We start from the raw sequence: 21,416 nt of genomic DNA, 5'->3' as shown, positions 1-21,416 counted from the left end.
CAAATACTATTCAGCATTAGGAATTTGAAGGTTTGCTTCCTTTTATCTGCAGTTTCTTACCTGCCTCCATTCTCTTCCCTGCCCATCTTAATCTGAAGAGGAAATTTGAATTTTTTTCCCTCTACATTATTTTCACCAGGAGATACTCAGAGTGCTTGATCGAAACAGTTGTAGCAGAATGGATTCTAATGGGGAAATTGTTTTCCTGTTTACAGTGGTGCTGGGAATAATTTCTTCCTTGCATTTCATTCCAGCAGAAACGGAAGGGTTGGGGGCCTGTGGGTAAAGGAATTCTGTTGGGGAAGGGTGGGAACTGGTATACTTGGTTATTATAATTTTTATATAGTGTTCACCATGAATAGAATTTTTTTCGTAACATAAAATCATGTTGAAGGTTGATTACTAACATAGCAGCATAAATGTTAAAATATGCTTCAGCAGTTGTGTAACTTGGAATTTGCCTAGGATAACAATTACAATAAGCAATAGTATAGTGTACAGAAATTTAGAAGTTGTAAGTTTATTGACACTTGGGGGGGTGGATTGATTTTTTTTAAAATGGACTGGTAAATTTTTTGTATTTATTTATAAGGGTAACTTGTATGTTAAACAGGAGTTTTTGTTAAGAAATTAATGTGCTACACTATTTAATAAAGGAGGCATCTTTTAGTCTGAGAATTCGGCCGTTCATTGAGGACAAACTAGGGAATTCAGCTTCACAAGAACAGGTTTCAGACATTGACGTTACTACAAGTCCAAAAGGGAAAGGTGACAGACCTCCTCAGAATGACAGGGAACTGAGGCCTAATAGGAAATATAGCCGAAAACGTGGATTTCCCTCAAAGGTATATACTTCACGATATTAACTCGGGGAGTCTGGAAATGAGCGGCGCTTTTGCTCTTATTTCCTGTTCCTTGTTTGCTTTTCTGTTACTGCTTTATTCTTAAATACGTTATTAACATGGTTAATTATATTGTGATTTGCATTAGTAAAATGCTGTTTTTTAATGTTTTTATTCTTTTCTGCTTTCTTACACTCCTCTCCATGGATTATATTTGGCAGCTGTTTTGAATTTGCATTAACAAAGGACCTGAAACTTAATCCATTTCCTCTTTTTGCTGTTGAGAATTCAGAATACACCGTAATGTAGTTTTGTTCCTGTTGGAAACCTCTCCCATTTTTGTTTTTTTCCCGAAAAATACTTAATACAGTTGACTTTATTTGCTAATGTTTGCAATTTTTTTCCTCCAGTGTTTACTCTAAATGTTCTTTCTTTTAATTTTTTTATTACTTGCATAAAGGCCCTTGGGAAAGGTTTAAAGACAACTGTATAGTTCCAGTTAAATAGTTTGAATAAAAATAGCATTTCTAAAGGTGCTAATATCCATTTGGCAAGAATAAAGGACTATTTTAATAAGTATAGATAAGACTAATTTCATATGTTTTATTAATAGTTTATTACTTATGATTAGTTTTTCTTTTCTGATGTGTATATATTATATATATTTTTTGTGTCTGTTTAAAAACGGCAAAACTTAATCTCTAGGTTTTTTGTGTGTTTTTTCTGGCTTTCACAAGAGTTTGAGGATATAGATTAAAAGCAGCTCTGGTGATGTTACTATACAGTGTTAAGCAAAAGGTGCCCCAATTCAACAGAAAAGTCAATAAAGTAGCTGATTATTTTTAAAGCTACTGCATTGGAGAAGAGAAAGTGAACATGAAACACAGTAGATATTCTTTGGAGCTAATGTTCTTTAAGTCTTCTGAGTAGTGACAAACAGAACTAAGAGTTGATAATTACTATAGCATAGTATCTGCCAGTTTTTTTCTCCTAAGACATTACATTTACTTTTAAAGGCCACTTCTCTAGTTTTAAGTTTCTTTTAATAACATCCTTGTAAATGAATATTGTTCTCTTGAACTTGGTTCTTGGAGTTTATTCTAATTTGAGTCTCTTTAATCATTCGATTCTTAGGGCCATCCTAGGGTAGTTCTATCAGTACTCTGTTCACAAAATTATTTTAATTTCTTAGAAAAAAATTTTAATTCCCACCAACTGACTTTATTCTTTCTCTGCTATGCAGAGTCTGTTCTTCTCCCTACCCTACCTGCATTCCCTCCTTAGCATCCTATCAAAATGTAGTATTCTGTTAGAAAGTAGGGGGAAAAGTTGAAATCTTAACTGAGATTTAGAGCTTAAAGCAATCTTGTGAGTTGAGGCTTAATAGGAAATTATTAATATTCTCAAGCTGCCTGCAAGCGCAGAATCCATTTTATGGGTTATTTTATAGATATGATGACATTTTGCATAATTTTTAAACAGAAGCCTTCCACAAATACTCATGTCCTCATTGTTTTCCTGTACTCATCTTTTCACCTACTCTTAATCCTAGCTCTTAGTGAATTTATAGGCTTTTAAAAATACCATCTACCCTTTTTTGCTATCATTTTCATTATTTCTAGTTATTTCGTGTCTAACTTTGTCTCCCAAATCAGACTGTGCTTCTTCAGAGATTGTATCTTAGACTTCAGTATTTACAATTATCTAAGTACATAATTTTGGGGCAGATAATATGGTGTTAAAAACACTAAGAACCTAGGAATTTGACTTCCCTAACTGTGATATTGGATAAACCATAGCTTTATTTCCTCTGGGTTTATAATTCCTAACCTTTCACATAAAAAAAAAAAATTGGAGTGCATATTATCTGAAGTACTGTTTAGTTTTAAAAATATATTCGGGGCCTGGCTGGCATGGCTTAGTGGTTGCGTGTCGACCTATGAAGGCAGGAGGTTACGGTTTAATTCCCCAGGGCACATGCACTTGCCTAGGTGTGGGCTCGATCCTTGGTGGGGGGCATGCAGGAGGCAGCCGATCAATAAATGACTGTCTCTCATCATTGATGTTGTTATCTCTCTCTCCCTCTCCCGTCCCCTCTGAAATCAGTAAAAACAAAAAATAAAAATATATTCAGATCCATGAAGAATTTTTGGAGGAGCCTCAGCTGACTAGAGAAGACTTAGAGTTTTCTGAAATCAGACTGATAACCTGTATGTAACTAAGGATTTCATCTTCAAGTTATTTTTTTAAATCTGTAAACTAAATATGCTTGTTGAAAGTGACTCAGAGTTTAGTATATGTTTGAAGGGTGGATATAGGCCTGACTTCCTTTTCGGATTTCTATTCCATGCACTGTTTTTTTGGCATGTTCTTATCCCGAAGTATTTTATTTCCATTTCTCATCTTCCTTTTCTTTATATTTGATAGTAGTCCACACCTACATCCCTAATAGTTTTTCAAAGTATTATTCTGAAATGTTATTTTTATGGATGCCAAAGTTATGAAGCAGTAATAAAACCTTACTAATTTTGAAAAGTGTTGTGAATTCATCTTTGGATTAGTGAAAAATCTGAAGATAATTGTGTTTATTTTAGTAAACATTTCAGAATTCTTTATAATTAGAATATCAGAATTTTGAAAATAAATGTGACTAACAAGGATTAAAGTTCTTTTAAAAAGTTTGCTTTTTAAAGGGTAAAAATCCATAATATTAAGTTGTTTAGTAAACTTTAAAATTAGATAGCTTTCGGGTTACCTTGAGGTCTCAACTGTTTTTTGAGAGATGGGAGGATTTTAAATTAGGTGGAGCTGTATACACCCTTGAAGGTTTTCTTTTTTCCCTAGATGACATTTTGCCTTATTTGTGCAATGTTTCTTCTCCTAATTAATCGCCATTGACACTTTGCTGGAGTATTTGATATCAGTCTGGAGACATTTCTCTTACTTGTTCCATTAAGATCTGTACCTATTTGGGTCTGGTTTCACATTTTATCAGTGACTTTGATGAAATTATTTTGGATCAAATCTGAGAAAGTTAACTATTGATAGTTATCCCTCCCCCTTCAAATGGGTTTTTTTGTTGTTTTTTTGAGATGTAAACAGTGTTGAAATGAGCCAGAACTAAGAAGATGAGTTTTGACAAGAAAGAATGTAACATATATTTCGAAGTTAATAGAAATATTTTATGTAAATATTAGGTAAAATCATTAAACTTTTAAAATACAAGATTTTTAACAAGGCAAATCAGTGATGAAAAATAACATGATGGTATATAGTTCTTGCATAATTTGGTTTATAATTGTTTCCTAGTAGTATTTAAATTTGTCTTTTTGCTTAATTGACTTTTATTTTTTCTTGTTGGATTACATATGAATAGTTTTAAGTTTTTAAAACTTAGTTTTTAAAATTTAATAGTTTTTAAAATAATCTGATCCTCCACTTTTAGGCAAAATGCTAGGCTAGTTTCAGAGGAATATCAGAACATTCTAAATGAACTTATTTTAAAAGAAAGTGATATTTTTGATACAAAATATAAAATTTTCTGCTTTACTTTTGTTTGTATAATATGATGCAAGTAAAGTAAAGCCTTTCACATCAAATTATCAAAAATGCATTTTTTAAATTTTCTTGGGTGTGTTTTTTTAAAAATATATCTTTATTGATTTCAGAGAGAGGAAAGGAGAGGGAGAGAGAGGGATAGAAACATCAATGATGAGAGAGTCATTGATCAGCTGCAGCCCACAACCTGGGCATGTGCCCTGACTGGGAATCAAATCCCGATCGCCTGGATCCTGGGTCGACGCTCAGCCACTGAGCCATGCCCGGCCGGGCTCTTGGGGTTTTTTTTAAAACATCATTTAGGAGTGGGGCAGTACTGGTATTTTAGTCTTTTTCAAGGGTACTCTTAGGGCATTAGCCTGATAGGATTTGCTCTTTTCTCTAAGGCCTGGATCTCTATTATTTGTGTCTTTAGTAGGTGTTTGTAGCTCCTTTTGCCCGTTTAGCCTTCCTATCTTCTTTTTTTTGTATGCCTTTTTTGTTGTTGCTTTTGTTAATTCTTCTTCATGCTAAGCCATTGCTTATGATCTTTCACTGTGAAATTACCTAACAACCTACTCCTAATATGGCAGGCTATCCATGTTACTATTTTATTATTTTCTTCAAGTCTACTAAAACTGTGTCTAGGGTTGTATGTTTAGTACTGATTTATTATCTAAGTGAGTACTTTGCCATTGGTAAGTGAAACAGAAACATGAATTTTAATAGATATAAATGTTGTTGGTTTTATTTTCCAGGCCAGAGATCCACAGCAGGAACCTATGGAAGAGATAGAAAATTTGAAGAAACAACATGATTTATTGAAAAGGATGTTACAGCAGCAGGAGCAGCTGCGAGCTCTACAGGGAAGACAAGCTGCTCTTCTCGCTCTGCAACATAAAGCGGAGCAAGCTATTGCTGTGATGGATGACTCTGGTATGCCAGTCTTAGAATGTTGTTTTTATCAGCAAGGGATGCTGGTATTGCACAGAGGATGCTGGTTATTATATAGTTAGATCTTAATCACTGACTAGTTTAGACACCTACATATAAGGCTTACCCTGTCCTGTGCTTTTCTCTGGTTATGCAGAAAAGGTTGCAGGGACAACGCCTGGCCCTCATGCTGTACCGTGCAGCCAGCCAGCTCTCTCTCCTTTCCATCAGAGAGTACCCTTACGAGGTAAAAGGGACGTGCTGTAGTTCTGTTTTTGTACCTCAGACTGATAGTGCTGTTGATGCTGTTATTTCCACCTATTTTACTTTATTTAAGTAGGATTGCTGTACTTCGATTGACTCCCAAGAAAGGGTTAAGACCTTAAGTAAGGTGGTGATTCGATTCATAGAGTTTTTTTAGCTTCTGAGGTTAGTAGTAGTTCTGTTATTTTAGTTAGGTATCCAATTGTTTACAGTAGTTCTTTTGGACTATATTTACATTCTATACAGTCTTTCTGAGACTCAGAAATAGTCTTTTCTTCTTCTTTCCCTCCTAGCCATTCATCATTTAGGTGGAAATTTTATTGAATTCTTTAGTTTGGAGTTTAATTTGTCTCATCACTTTCAAACCTGTGTTTAATCTTTATTAAGATGAAAAAAAATTGTTACTTATTAAAACTCAAAACTAAGTTAATATTTTCCAGTAGTCTGTCATCCTAGTCTAATAATAATTTATCTCCTGTGGGTTCTTCATTTTGGGTCCTCACTGAAGTTACCTTGTTACTCAGTTTGTCTTGCTGTTCACACTCAGCCCTCTGATCACTGTTACGCATAATTTAATTTTTCCTTTTCATAAGGAACTTTATGCCTTGCAAGTAACTTACTCTTTTGTAGTAATTATATAGTTGTATATAATATATAGTATATAAGTTGTACATAATATATGTAGTAATAATTTAAAAATTTTTTTTTAATCCTCATCAAGCCTATGTTTATTGATTTTTAGAGAGAGAGAAAGGGAGAGTGAGAGAAACATCGATTTGATAGAGATTCTCTAACATTGTTCAGTTGCCTCCCGTACTCACCCCCACCAGGGATGGGACCCAAAACCTAGGTATGTGCCCTGGCCAGGAATTGAACCCGCAACCTTTTTGTGCGCAGGATAGTGTTCCAACCAACTGTGCCACCTTGCCAGGGCAATATAAGATTTATAAAAATCTGGTAATAATACCGCTTTTCCCTTTTAAAATTTAAAGTATCATTAGCTTTCATATTTAGGAAAAACATTTTACCAACAACCAATACTAGTTTGGTTAATAAATAAACTTCTAAATATTTTTCAAATTTGCAGTGTCGGATTTCAGAGACTTACCTGTGATAGTTATAGTTAAGTGTATATCATCTCATTTGATTATTGCAGAATTGTAGGTTAGTTGCCAGAGCTTTTGTATTCTCATTTTTTAGAGAAAGAATTCTAACAGTTTGTGACTTGCCTAAGCTTATATGGAATTTTAGTAACACCAGATCTCTTGAGTTCTAGGTCAGTGGTCTTCTATTTATGAACTTTTACTTTTAATTAAGCAGATAATCTTTTTTTAAAAAAAAAGAAAAAATGTGTACTGTCATGAGGCAGGGACCAAGAGTACAAATAAGAGTTTTAATTTATTTTGTATTTTATTTCAAAAAGAATTTTAGATTACTAATTTTAAGACAGATTTCCTTATGTATTTATGAGATTTTGCAGAGGAATATTGATGAAAAACCAGAATTGTAGTATTTAATTTTCTGATATATAAGAGGCAACATAATTGTTCTGGGAAAGAGTGTTCCCTTCCTCATTTAACTAGAAAGTTGTGTGTTATTTATCTAGACTGTAATCTTAGTTTTCAAAATATAGTTTGGACTAGATGTGTGGGATTCTCTCCAGCCCGAAATTCCAATTTCTCAGTGGGAGAAGCTAGTATTTTCCTTTAAAACGGAAACAGTTTTTATCTAGTGTCTCTTTTAGAGCTGGAGAGGATATGCATGGGGTGGCTGGATAGTAGTGCAGTAACTTATCAAAATTGTCATCAGAAGACTGCCTCATGAAGATAAAAACTGTAGTCTTTTAGTATGACTCGTATCATGAGCAGTTACTTCAACAGATTATCTGTTCTGTTGCAGGGGTCAGCAAACTATGGCCAACTGGACTTGGCCCACTGTCTGCAATAAAGTTTTATAGAATATAGCTGTGCCCATTTGTTTATGTATTGTCTGTGGTTGCTTTTGCCCTATAATTACAGGGTTGGGCAGTTGAAACAAAAATTGTATTTCTACAAAACTTAACATATTTATTACTATCTGAATCTTTAAGAAGTTTGCTAGCCCCTGAACTAGAGCACTGATTTGTTAGGGGATTGAGGTGGGGATTGAGACCTGTCAGAATCAGCTGGTCTTTTCCAGAACTGCTTTCCCTACCACACCCCCAACCCAGATTGCTAGACCTGCCCCCACCCCCACACCATTCAGTCACTGTTGTTAATTGGGATGTAACAGTATTCCTCCTTGAATGTTGGAACAGAAAAAAATGAACCACTGTCTTAAGAGTTTTGTCAGTTTCCCTTTATTTTCAGAATAGATGGAAACAGTAAAACGACATAAATCTGAGGGTTCACTAGTTTAAAATTATGTCAGTGAAGGTTTTTTAAATTCCTGTGTTTTTCCCCAAAATTTATTTTTAGCTTCCCAGAAATTAAGTTGTTATATTTATTTATTTGCTTTAATGAATAGTTGTGAATTGTCTTTCCAGTTGTAACAGAAACTGCAGGTAGCCTATCTGGAGTCAGCATCACATCTGAACTAAATGAAGAATTGAATGATTTAATTCAGCGTTTTCATAATCAGCTTCGTGATTCTCAGGTAACAATTTTTTCACTATAGTTGAGTTTAAAGTCAGATTAATTAAAACGGTGTTGCTCAAACTTTACTGAGCGAGCATAAATATTATCTGATATGATTGTTAAAATTATGTAGATTTCTGGTCAGTGGTATTCTTTCCGCCTCCAAAATTGTGATTCATACATTTAGGGTGGGCTGTCCTCCATGTATTCTAGTGCTGGTAGTCTAGGGACTATACTTTGAGATACACTAAATTAGAGGAAAATCTACTTTGAATGAAGTGTTAGTGAAATTTTCCCTTTGTGTACTACTGGATAACACGTTCTTTTTTCTTCTCAAAGATTAATGATCACAATGTTTAAACTTACTATGTTTGAATCTGTGTCCTAACAATTTTTAAAAAATTCCTAAGTTTAATTTCAGAGTTTATATTTGTTGGCATTTTAAAATAATTATGTAAGTGCAATATTTTCAGTCTGTGGGCCTTGAGTAAGACGGGGTGAATTAGTACCTCTCCAGTGGAAACAAATATGATTGAAGGTGCACTATCTCCTGTTTACTGGCCAACTGAAAATAAAAGAATATGGCACAGCCACTTTGGGGAGTTATTTAGCAATATCTGGTACACATTTTCCAGTAACCCTGCAGGGTCCCACCTTAAGAAACTCCTGTGTTCACAAGGAGATATGTACAAGAATGTTCATGCAGCATTGCGTTAATAGCAGAAAATTAGAAACAACGTAAATGTCCGTGAATAGGAAAATGGACGAGTAAGTTATGATATGTAGGTAGAGTGAAATCCTGTGACCAGTTATAGTAACTGAACTAGAGCCGAGGAATGAAGAAAACAAGTTTAAGGAGGGTACCACTTAGCTTATGCTTTAAAATGTGTAAAGAATGTATTTTCTTTTTATGGATACATACATAGGTATTATAAAATAAAAGCATGTATATTGTGGTTTTCTCTGCAGAGAGTAATGGGGTTGGGGATTGGTATGTATAGAGCTTTAGCTATATTTATAAGGTTATAGTTTTCTTTAAAAAAGGAATTGATGCAAATGTGGCAAAACGTTAAAATTTGACTGAGATCAGTGGCGTTTATTCATTATATGATTCCCTAAGCTTTAGTGGATTTTTGAAATGTTTCTTTTTTTTTTTTTAAATAGAGGAACATAGGAAAGAAGTGGCAGGAAAAACTGATAGGTTTAAAACGTTTATGGTGGTGGTTCTATAAAGATGGCAAGAGAGAGAATGATAAGGTTTATTTTGTATAAAGTGTGGCATTGCTAAATTAATTGAGGTCATTTAATTGAGATCCAGATAATAACAGCTGGTGAATCCAAGACCACTGTGTAGTCATGTGTGTCTATAAAACTCTGGTGTGTTATAGTGGCCCATCAGGAAGCACTATGCCATTTAGGAATAGGAAAGGCATATACTTACTCACCAGTACAACCCAGGCAAATATTTTTTTTCTTATGAAGAATTTTTAAGCATTTTAAAAATGAGAATGCAACCTTTAATTACCTTAATCTTTATTTTTCTTCTTCTATTTTTTATAAGCCTCTAGCTGTTCCAGATAATAGAAGACAGGCAGAAAGTCTTTCGTTAACTAGGGAGGTTTCCCAGAGCAGGAATCCAGCAGTTTCAGAACATTTACCTGATGAGAAAGTTCAACTTTTTAGCAAAATGAGAGTGTTACAGGAAAAGAAGCAAAAAATGGACAAACTGCTTGGAGAACTTCATACACTTCGAGATCAGCATCTCAACAATTCATCATGTAAGTAAATCTGGCTTAGGGGTATTAGGTAGAGGACACATACGTATTAGCATTAGTAGTTAGTAAATATTTGGTGAGTGAACATATAGTTCCTCAAGAAAATTATCTTTTGTGGGGAGATAGAACTTGCATGTGAAAAGCTTTTAAGGAACAAGGCAGTATGTGATAAAACCAAGTGGATGGTAGGCCTGTGCTATAATTCAGAAAAGGAAAGGATGAAGTTGGGCCTTGAAAATTGTTAGGACTTAAAAAAGGGAAAAGTATAAGGTAATTAGATGCTTAGATGTAGTGATACTGCAATTTTAGCATATTCAAAATTATCCCTTGAAAAATTAATCCAAATTAATACTTCAATTTAAAAACTATGAAATTACAACCAAAAAATGAGATAAAAAACTTTTATGTTGTACATATGGTTTAGTGTAGAAATTCCAGAAGTCACATCCTTTTAAAAAAACATAGTCATCTCATGTGGGAATAGGAAAGGCAGCAGTCATCCTAGTTATACTATAGAAACTCTTTTCTGCTCTGCAGATGTTTTACTTGCCTCTGTCTAATTAAGATACAGTTACTAGTTTCTCACTTGCTATCCTCATCTTCACAAGCCTGGTTCCTGCCTTTTACCCAGAGAGTAGTAGGAGCTCTAGCATTGGAAGTGAAGTCAGTAGAGACAGGCACAACTGGTCATTCTTCTTCAGCATTCCAGCTGCTCTCTTATTAAAGAAAAAACAAGGGATAGGAACATTTCCGAAGTCCGTGTTTCTTCATCCACCCCTTTCTTTGCCACATCCAAAAGAACCTATTTCTGCCCTGAAACATACTCCTTTTGCCTGACCTCTGTTAGTCTTCTACTCGTCTAGAGTATAATTTGATCCCAACACTTATCCTTCCTAAACAGATTAACACAACCAAGAACCTTAAAATTTGAAAGTTGTATTCAAGACCTTGTGATCACTTTTAGTCACATAAAGAAAGTAGCACTCTGCCAAAAAGTAATTTTCTTCCCACTGGAAAACAGTGTGCAAAGCAGCAGCAAAGGTAGAACAGTCCAGGAATAGAGTGAAGAGACTGCTGGAAACCAGCTATAGTAATTGATACTGTAGGCAACAAATAATGATGGTGGTGGTTGTGAGAAAGAGATGAATCACAATAAAGTGGTAGGAGATAGAGAAGTGTAGAGATTCTTAATCTGCATTTATTGCCCTTGAAGGCGTAAAATATTTTTTGTCTGACCTGTGTGAACAGAAAAATAATTAAAATGTAGTAGCTGAAGGACTACAGAGGATTAGCCATCATTAGTTAGACTGTTCTATTGCTGAGTAGTAGTTATGGTATGGATATACTGCAGTCACTGTAACAATGTTGCTTTGCCTTTTGGAATAAGAAACTTTTCATCTTGGAAACCATACATAGCTTCCTCTGAGCTGTGGATTTGGAACTCTCTTCAGGACATGCTGTACTAGACTGCCCTGTAAAGACTGTAGATGGTGTACTGCACATCATACACAGCGGCCTTGTTTCACTTAACCTAGAACCACGTTTTTCAAGGGCTTTAACAAGGAATACTGTAGTTACTTTTTAAAGGTAGAATATCATAGTTCTTGTCAATTTCCATCATGTCTTCCTTTATTCTTTCTGTCTTAACTATGCTTAGTTGAGGGACATGTTTATAAGTGGTCTAGATGTTATATTATTAAGTTTCTAAAATTTATGCAGAATTTAAGATGTTAATGACTTTTACTCTTTGTTTTTGTTTTTCTACATCCAAACAAACTGTGAATAAGCATTGTTTGATGCCATATTTGTTTTTGGTAACTTTTTTTTTTCTGCAGTTGTGCCTTCCTCAGCCTCTCCACAAAGGAGTGTGGATCATAGAAGTACAACTTCAGCTCCCTCTGCTCCTGTAAGCTTAGCACCAGTTGTCAATGGAGAATCCAATAGCCTCACATCATCCATTCCTTACCCTGCTGCTTCTCTGGTTTCTCAGAATGAGAGTGAAAATGAAGGCCATCTAAATCCAACGGAAAAACTCCAGTAAAACACTTTTACAAATATTGTTAAATAGATTAGAATTTAATAGTGGGGGTAAATTCTGGGTTTATGTAATGATAAACATTCTTAAGTGATATGGTGGTAGAAGTTTGTGTGTTATATGAACAATCTTTGGGCTGTCCAAGACGTATGTGACATCATAATACAGGTAATTTCTGTGAGCTAATGTATTCCCGTTTTCAAATAAAGAATTAGAAATAGCTAAACTGCAGTTAAAATAACCAGATGGTTTAGAACCCAGGCTTTAGAGTCAGATAGCTCTGAAATTGTGTCTCAAGGCTGTGTTATCCTCACTTAGCCTCTGTTTCTTAATCTGCAAAATAGGGGTATAATATCCTTGTTCGTAGAGATGTTCTAAGGGTTAAAAAGCATTGGCGTACCTCCTGGCACTTAATAAAAACTTAAACTTTCTTGTCATTTTTTGGTAAACATATACTTTGTAGATTTCTGTATGTTACAGACAAATCAGGAACCATCTACAAATGCTCAGTAATGCCTGCATACCTGATTTGCCTGAAAGCTAATTGAGTATTTTGTACTTCTCATTTTTGATACATATTAAGAAAACTAGGAATATTTTTGACATTGAATTTTAAGCTGTTAACATAGCTGCTTAAAATGAGCTCTTGAAACTTTTTGTTAGGCTTTTGTCCCTAACAAAACATGAAAAAATAAAGCAATGATATTTTGAATATGCTGTACTTGAAATTAAATTCTTTACAATCATACCCCTGCATATTTGACTAGACTTAAATTTTGTTTGTGTTGGCTGCTGTTATATGAAAATAATGCATACTTTACTTTGCTAAAATGAGTATTATATACTGTTGTTTATCAGGAAGTTAAATGAAGTTCGAAAGAGATTGAATGAACTAAGAGAATTAGTTCATTATTATGAACAGACATCAGATATGATGACAGATGCTGTAAATGAAAATACAAAAGATGAAGAAACTGAAGAGTCAGAATATGATTCTGAGCATGAAAATTCTGAGCCTGTTACTAACATTCGGTAAGAACATTTTTGTTTTTCTCACATATTTATCCTAACTTAGTACTTCTTAAAAAATTGTTTTTATTGATTTTAGACAGAGAGGAAGGGAGAGAGAGAGAGAAACACTGATTGGCTGCCTCCTACACGTCCCCTAACGGGGATCGAGCCTGAAACCTGTGCATGTGCCCTGACCAGGAATTGAACTGGCGACCTCTTGGTGCACAGAATGATGCTCAACCACTGAGCAACACTGGCCAGGACTAACTAATACTTTTAATATGGAACCAAAGAAACATCAGTTGAGTGCTATTTGTCTTTTATTTAAACTTTTCTCCTGTAAGTCTACTGTTTGGATCAGTGTAAACTTACTCCCTTATAAAAAATAGGGAAGTGTTGATTATAGTAGTTTAGTAACCTTGCTATTTGTTAGATCATATGCAAGTAAATTATAAGAAGTATCTAACTTAGCATTTTTCTACCTCTTTAAGTATAATTTTGATTTTTCAGATGTTTTCTTAAATTTCTAAATAGCACAAATTAATGAAAAGCCAGTTTAAATGTGGACATAGCCAATGGTGTTTATAGTTTGGAATTACTTTATCAGCAGTTCTAAACCTTTGCTTATTACTGTTTTTATTTTTTTACCTTAAATAACTAAGCTGTTTTCTTTCTTTTAGAAATCCACAAGTAGCTGCCACCTGGAATGAAGTAAATAGTAATTCTAACGCACAGTGTGTTTCAAATAATAGAGATGGCAGATCAGCTCATTCTAATTGTGAAATTAACAACAGATCTGCTACCAACATACGGGCTTTAAACATGCCTCCTTCTTTAGGTACGATTGACTGTATTCACAGAAATTATTGCCGTCTTTTTGGGAAGTGGATTTTTTTTCATTAGCACTCTTAAGCTTATGAAATTATGGTTTTCAATGATACCTGTTTTCAGCAGATTGTCGATATAATAGAGGACAACAGGAGGTTCCTGTTGCACAAGGTGAAGATGAGGAGGAGGAGGAGGAGGAAGCAGAAGATGAAGGAGCCAGTGGAGCCTCATTATCTAGTCATAGGAGCAGTGTGGCTGATGAGGCACCGGAAGATGCTGAATTTGAACAGAAGATCAGTAGACTTATGGCTGCAAAACAGAAACTGAGGCAGTTACAAGATCTTGTTGCCATGGTACAGGTAAGTACTGCTCTTTTTTTTAAACTGCTTGTCAAATAATAAGGTAAAATTTATGTATTTTGACAATTATTGGTAAAATTATACTAGTACATGTTTATGTACTGAGTTCTTGCTATGTGCCATGTTTACATGCCTAGCACTTTACATGCGACACATCAGAGATGAGCAAACTTTTTTATTAAGGGTGAGTAAGTATGTTAGACTTTGTGGGCCATACAGGCTCTGTCACAGCTACTACTCCATGCAAAAGCAGCTATAGATGATATATAAACAAATAAGAATGGCTGTGTTCCAATACAACTTTATTACAAAAACAGGTTTGTTTTTCAATGGAGACCCAAGTCTTTATTTTTTAAATTTATTTTTCAGTTACAGTTGACATACAATATTATATTAGTTTCAAGTGTACAGCATAGTGTTTAGACATTTATATAGTTTATGAAGTGATCACCTCAATAAGTGTAGTACCCATCTAACATCATACCTAATTATTATAATATTATTGACTATATTTCCTGTGCTGTACTTTATTTATATCCCTGTGACTATTTTTGTAACTGCCAGTCAGCACTTCTTCATCCCTGTCACCCTTTTCACCCATGGCCCTTACCTCCCCTCCCATATGGTATCAATCAGTTTCTTCTCTGTATCCAAATTTATTTCTCTTGTTTATTCATTTATTTTGTTTTTTAGATTCTACATACAAGCATTATTTTACAGCTTGCTTTTCTCCCCACTCCACAATGTTTTGGAGAACTTTTCATGTCAGTATATTTAGAGCTATATAATTACAGATAAGTAATTATGAAATATATAGAAAAGTAATTATAAAATATAAATCATACTGCATATGTATGTTTGTGTTTGTGGTATGTATTAAATACAAGTCTTATTAGCTGCAAAGTTTTCTGTAGTATCAACAGACCTTACTTAATTTAGTTAACCCTACATCCTTCTGATGTATACTCTTGTTGTTCCCAGTTTTTCACTACTTGGAATACTAGCACCACCTTCTTTGTGCATTTCTGTGGTTTTTTGTTTTTTGTTTAATCCTCACCCGAGGATATGTTTTTATTGGTTTTAGAGAAAAAGAGACAGACAGACAGACAGAGACATCCATCAGTTGCCTCTCATACGTGTCTGGGGATCGAACCCTCAGTCTTTTTAGTGTATGGGATGACACTAACCAACTGAGCCACTGGGCCGGGGCTGTGTTTGCATTTTTTAAGAGCGTATAAGAAGTGGAATTGCTATGTTAGAGTTTATGCACATTTTAATTTTAATGGACACCACTTAACTGCTCTGTAAAATGGCTATTAATTCATATCTAAGCAGTGGTGTATGAGTCCATTTTCCCATACACCCTTGATTACATATTTATTATATTGAACACTGTAGCTTGTTTAATCATTACTAGAATTGGTTTTTGGCTTTTTTCAAGTTTTCCCTACTGTAAGAAGGACTTTTATATAAACACATGTATACCAATACATATAGGTGTATGTATACACATGAAAATATTTTTGCTTATATATTTAAAGTATATATGTAGGATTCATAAACTAATAACATTGGTTATCTATGGAGAATGGAGTCAGCTGGGGACAGAGATGGGAAAGAGTTCTAAATGTCTTTTTTACTTTTTGAACTTTGATTATATGACAGTATTACCATTTGGAAAAATTAAAACAGCTTCTAAAGCAAATAACAATAGGTTGTGCTTTCTTGAACATTATTGTACTTGTTAATTACTTTCCCCTTTTTTTTTTTTTTTTAAGATTCCTTTCTTCAGACGTACTACCCAAAGGGGAATAATAGATCAGAAATGATAAATAACTTGATGGCTTATAAATGAATCAGCTTAATTTCAGGCTAATGTAGAATGGAGATCTTTTGCTTTAGGGAGTTCTAAGACCTAAAATATATATGACAAATGAGAAAACTGCAACCCAGAGGGACTAAGGGGTCTCCTTCTGAAAGAAAGCAATTGAAAAAATGATTGGCCCTGGCAGTGTGGCTCAGTTGGTAGAGCATCATCCCATGCAATCGGAAGGTTGCTGGTTTGATTCCAGTCAGGGCACATACCCAGGTTGTGGGCTCAGTCCTTGGTCGGGGTGCATATGGGAGGCAACCAGTCAATATCAATGTTTTTCACGTCTATATTTCTCTAAAAAAAAAAATCAATAAAGAAAACATAAAAAGAAGAAAAAATGATGTTTCACTTATCTTACCTAAGGGTAGTCTTTGTGTTCTTACATTTTTACTTACATTCTCTTTCCCGAGAGACTAAGAAGATGGTCTGAACAGTTATATAGTTAGGACCATGTAAAGCTCTGATTCCTCTTCTTGATTAGATTTTCTTGGACAACTTCCATGGCCTTCGTGAAACCTTATGTGTCTTAGAAGTCTCCAGATTTCCATCTCTTAGTTCCTTAGTCTGATGCAGTGAGTGTCAATATAATAGTTCTTTGGTTAATTTGTTTTAGTGTTGGAACTATATCACTTCAGTTGTTCAGGTACCTTCATGCTATATCTGAAACATCATGCAGTGTTGTTTTGTATCTTTTCTCATAGTTTAATTTTTCCACTTTTTATTACAAGGAAGTGCCTCATGATCTGGCTTCTTTATTCCTAAGTCCCAACCCAGTGACTTTCTAATCTTTCTCTCCATACTAAGTAATGAATTAGGTTAGTTTTTAGATTGAAAAGACCAGAATAACACCATCTACATTTAAAGTTCATTAGACAGTTTTATAATGTAAGTTATCGCTAACTTTTTAAGGTTTTATTAGAGTGATGTTTGCAAAGGTTAAAGCTTTAGTTTGGAGAAGGCATGAGTAAGTATAAAATATACAGAGTTAAATATGTGTGTGTGTGTGTGTGTGTGTGTGTATATATATATATTTTTTTTAATCCTCACCTGAGGGTATTTTTTCCATTGCTTTTCAGAGAGAGTGGGAGGGGGAGAGAGAGAGAGGGGAAGAGAAAGAGAGAAACATCGATGTGAGAGAGACACATCAATTGGTTGCCTCCCACACGTTCCCCAACTGGGGTGGGGGATTGAGCCTGCAACCAGAGTACGTGCCCTTGACTGGAATTGAACCCAAGACCCTTCAGTCCTTGGGCTGACACTCTAACCACTGAGCCAAACTGGCTAGGGCTATAGAGTTAAATATTTTTAAGAAAATGCAGTAGTTCGCCCCAAACCTCCCATTTTAATAAGTTCACTGATTTCAATAAAAGATATGGATCTACTCTTAGGAAGATAGGAACTTTAGTTGTATTTCCAGTAGTAATACAGATTTGAAATGGTATATTCTCGTTAGTTTTTGTATCGTGAACCATTGGCATTTGTTTGGCAGACTAAAGACAGTGAGGAAATGGAAAATTTCATGTAAGCAAGTGACAGTGGACAATGATTATTTGAAATTGTTAATGTAAAAGTTAAATCTTAAGAAAAATTGTGTAATATCAAGAGTTCACAATGCCAGTAGTTTATTTTTTATCTTATTCTTTTCTTTAATAGCTCAGTATTTGGTCAAAATAAGAAAAGGCAACTTAATATTTGTCATTACTGGATAATAGGCAGCTCAGATTTTAAATGTACTATTTTTAGTTTTAATACTTCATTTCTTGCCATTGGTAGAGGGTGAACTTCAGTATTCTCTAAAAATTACTACTTTCTCTACTCTAATTTTTCTTATGTAACTTTGACAGACTAGTTATATTTATTTACTAAGGTATGAATTGTATACATCAAGATTATTTAATGTAATGATGTGGTTTTAGGATGATGATGCAGCAGATCAAGGAGTTATCTCTGCCAGTACTTCAAATTTGGATGATTTCTACCCAGCAGAAGAAGACACCAAACAAAATGCAAATAACACTAGAGGAAATGCCAGTAAAACACAGAAAGACACTGGAGTAAATGAAAAGGCAAGGTATGTTAAGCTTATAGCCTTCATTTAATAAAAATTTAGTTCCTGTTATAGAGAATGTACTTGGCTGGGCTTACTGTATTACATCATGCTTAATGTTATTAGATTTACTGGAGTCCACAAATATAATGTCAATTTAATTATAGAGAGAAATTTTATGAGGCTAAACTACAGCAGCAACAGAGAGAGCTCAAACAATTGCAGGAGGAAAGAAAGAAACTGATTAAGATTCAAGAGAAAATTCAAGCATTGCAGAAGGCATGTCCTGACCTACAGGTAAGAAATTTCTTCCTACTTGTCTGAAAAAAGATGTCTAAAATCCAATGCCATTTGAAAGTACTCTTTCTAGTACTGATCTGATAGATATATTTCTGTTAATTTTATGATTAATGAAATGGATGAACTAATGAAATGGACTAGGGATATACGTTTACACTGTGAAAGATACCACATAGGAATTGACAGATTATTTCCATTCTTTCACTTGTTGGGTTAGCTAGCTAGAGAGTCAGAGCACGAGTATAACTATTTAAATATTCTGGTTTCAACTTTGCAGTTTAGGACTTTTACTGGCCTAAAATTATATAATAAAGCTCTAAGCCATCATGAGTTATCTAAGGAAATTAATTAAAATATTTTATTTGTACTTTGAATATTAACTGAATATACTTTTGCTTATTAATAGTACCCTGTGCTTAGGTCTTTGATATTGAACAGAGAATGAACAGTCTTTGACCATGTCAGGTAATCAGGGGTAGGGTTAATAAGGGAAGGAAATAACAATTCTTTTTGAGATTTCCGCCCCCCTCAAATGTATTGTTTAGATTTATTCTTCAGTCAGGTTTTATTGTCAAAGAAAGGGAGACAAATCAAATGATATTTCTAATATAACTGTTTATTTTCTAGACTCTTACCTTTTCCACTTTAATCCTTTTTCCCTTGTCCCCAATCTAAACAGTGTCCAGACTAATACTATACCTGAGTTGGGTTGAGTATATTTTCCACAGGAACATTTTATCCCTCTTGTGTCTCTCGTTTCTGAAGGTTGGTTACTACTCATCAGCTTTAGTCTGTGCTTTCATCTTTGTTCTTTATGTCAGATTTTCTTTAAATCATGATAGCAGTTGAGGTCTGATAATAAATTAAATGTTACTGGAACCCTAGAGGAGTAGTAAAATAACTGCTTTTATGAAATTAAAATAATTGCTTTAATTCCTCATAATTTTTACTAATCCTTTTTAGCTGTCAACCACTAATGCAGATAATTGTCCCACAAAAAAATACATGCCAGCTGTTACTTCAACTCCAACTGCTAATGAAAATGAAACCAGTGCCAGCAAATCTGGTTTTGAGCCTGAAGATTGTTCAGTAGACAATGAGGTATTGTATATTGCACCCTGTTGTTCTAGAGTGTTAAGCCACATCTTGTTCTAAAACTTGGTTTTCAGTTACAGGTATTGTATATTGCACCCTGTTGTTCTAGAGTCTTAAGCCACATCTTGTTCTAAAACTTAGTTTTCAGTTACAGTTGGTACAAAATATTATGTTAGTTTTAGGTGTACAACATAATTTATTTTAGATATTTATATACCTTATGAAGTGAACACCCTGTTTAGTACCCATCTGACACCACCATTCATAGTTATTATGGCATTATTGACTATATTCCCCATGCTGTATAAGTCACAACTTAAGAAGGAAACTGAAACATGTTTTTACATGTAGCCTGTTTTGTGTCTTTTAGTTTGGGGAAGAAATAATTTTTTTCCAAAAAGTAATTAAGTTGGGATCTCTAAAAAATAGTCTTATTCTTTATTAGCAAATATTTGGTAGAATTATATGTAAAGGATAGTTGCAGCAAATAGTAATCATTTCAGTGAGAAAGACCTGTCCTTTGGTATTTTATTTTATTTAATTTTATTTATTTTATTTTATATGTGATTTGTAGGAAACATAACTTTCTCTAAATAGTTGGTAAAGTATATTTGGGTGCTACTACTTGTTTTCTTTAACAATTAGTGATTGTCTAAGTTTTTCTTATTCATTATTATTAAAATATTATTTTAACATTCATGAATATTTCAGTATAAAAAGAATAGAGTGAGAATAGAAATATTTGTTGGTATTAACAATAGTATTAGCCTGTTGTCCTTTGAGGGGAAAATAAATCCAAATACACTAACTTGGCTCTAATTTTTAAATTAATAGCTGTGGTCAGAAATGCGAAGACATGAAATTTTAAGGGAAGAGCTGCGACAGAGAAGAAAGCAGCTTGAAGCTCTGATGGCTGAACATCAGAGGAGGCAAGGTCTAGCTGAAACAGTGTCTCCAGTGGCTGTTTCATTGAGAAGCGATGGATCTGAGAACCTGTGTACTCCTCAGCGAAGTAGAACAGACAAGTAAGAGAGCTATTTAGAGCATTTTTTAAGCATCATCTACCTGAGGCCTGCAGGATAGGCAGCCTTGTTTTCCCTCTGCATCACAGTACAAATCTGCTGTGGCATGAGGGTAGTATTTAAGCATCACCTTTGTGCCTCAGTTTCACTAAGTTGAGCTACTTTCTGTTCAAAGTTCTCATAGCATCAACTTTTTCTTTTTTTAAAATTACTAAGACACTTGATCAAATGGTGATACAGATTTTCTTTAGTGTCTGACCTTTATTTTTCTTAGTTAAGTTTTAAGCTTATAAAAAGAAAGTGCTTGATACTGTGTAGTACTATTCCATCAAGCCAGAAATAACCACTTTTTTTAACTTAAATTGAATATCTGCTATTTGTAAGATTTGTAAGGATCTTAAAACATTTTATTATGTAAGACATTTAGTTTTTAGGATTTAAGTTTGAAATTTTGATATCAAGAATATTTCTAAAAGACTTGGTCATCTTTAAGATCAGTTAACTACTTATCTATATAGTAGTATTCAGATCTAAAATTCTGGAATTCAAATTTGTTGTGGCTTTCTGTTTTGATATTTTCCACATGGCATTTCTGGAACATTATACCAAATCTCACTCTTCTTCCTCTCAGAAGAAGAACTTTTCCTGTTCATGGGGTCCCCATACATATTTAGTGATCAAACTGCAGTATTTTATTCTGTTCTGAGTACCGCACATTTATACTTCAACAAAGTTCTTTGGATAGTTTTGATAAGCACCTAAATTTGAGAACATAGGGTCTAGAATTATGCTTTCCAATAGAGCACTCACTAGGTGGAGGTAACTAAGTTAAAGTTAAGTAAAATAAGAATTTATTTTCTCAGTCATACCAGCCATATTT

General features: G+C 34.1%; 1 protein-coding gene across 3 annotated transcripts in view; it reads left to right on the top strand.

The window, feature by feature from the left end:
- Nucleotides 1-21,416, top strand: part of PCM1 (pericentriolar material 1) — a 79,720-nt gene that overhangs the window by 16,708 nt on the left and 41,596 nt on the right. For 2 of the 3 annotated variants that reach the window (XM_081130158.1, XM_081130157.1), the window contains 12 exons: nt 657-845; nt 5,138-5,315; nt 8,101-8,210; nt 9,753-9,969; nt 11,802-12,003; nt 12,860-13,033; nt 13,693-13,850; nt 13,964-14,199; nt 17,989-18,143; nt 18,287-18,416; nt 19,383-19,520; nt 20,349-20,539. In XM_081130158.1, coding sequence (XP_080986284.1) covers nt 657-845; nt 5,138-5,315; nt 8,101-8,210; nt 9,753-9,969; nt 11,802-12,003; nt 12,860-13,033; nt 13,693-13,850; nt 13,964-14,199; nt 17,989-18,143; nt 18,287-18,416; nt 19,383-19,520; nt 20,349-20,539 — 2,078 coding nt within the window. The remainder of the gene's footprint in view (nt 1-656; nt 846-5,137; nt 5,316-8,100; nt 8,211-9,752; nt 9,970-11,801; nt 12,004-12,859; nt 13,034-13,692; nt 13,851-13,963; nt 14,200-17,988; nt 18,144-18,286; nt 18,417-19,382; nt 19,521-20,348; nt 20,540-21,416) is intronic. The other variant, XM_081130159.1, reaches the window with a different exon arrangement.

The sequence above is a fragment of the Miniopterus schreibersii genome (assembly GCF_964146895.1).
Source record: "Miniopterus schreibersii genome assembly, chromosome: 2".
NCBI lineage: Eukaryota > Metazoa > Chordata > Mammalia > Chiroptera > Miniopteridae > Miniopterus > Miniopterus schreibersii.
The sequence above is the reverse complement of the archived record's forward strand: the minus strand, read 5'-3'. Positions and strand labels throughout refer to the sequence as shown.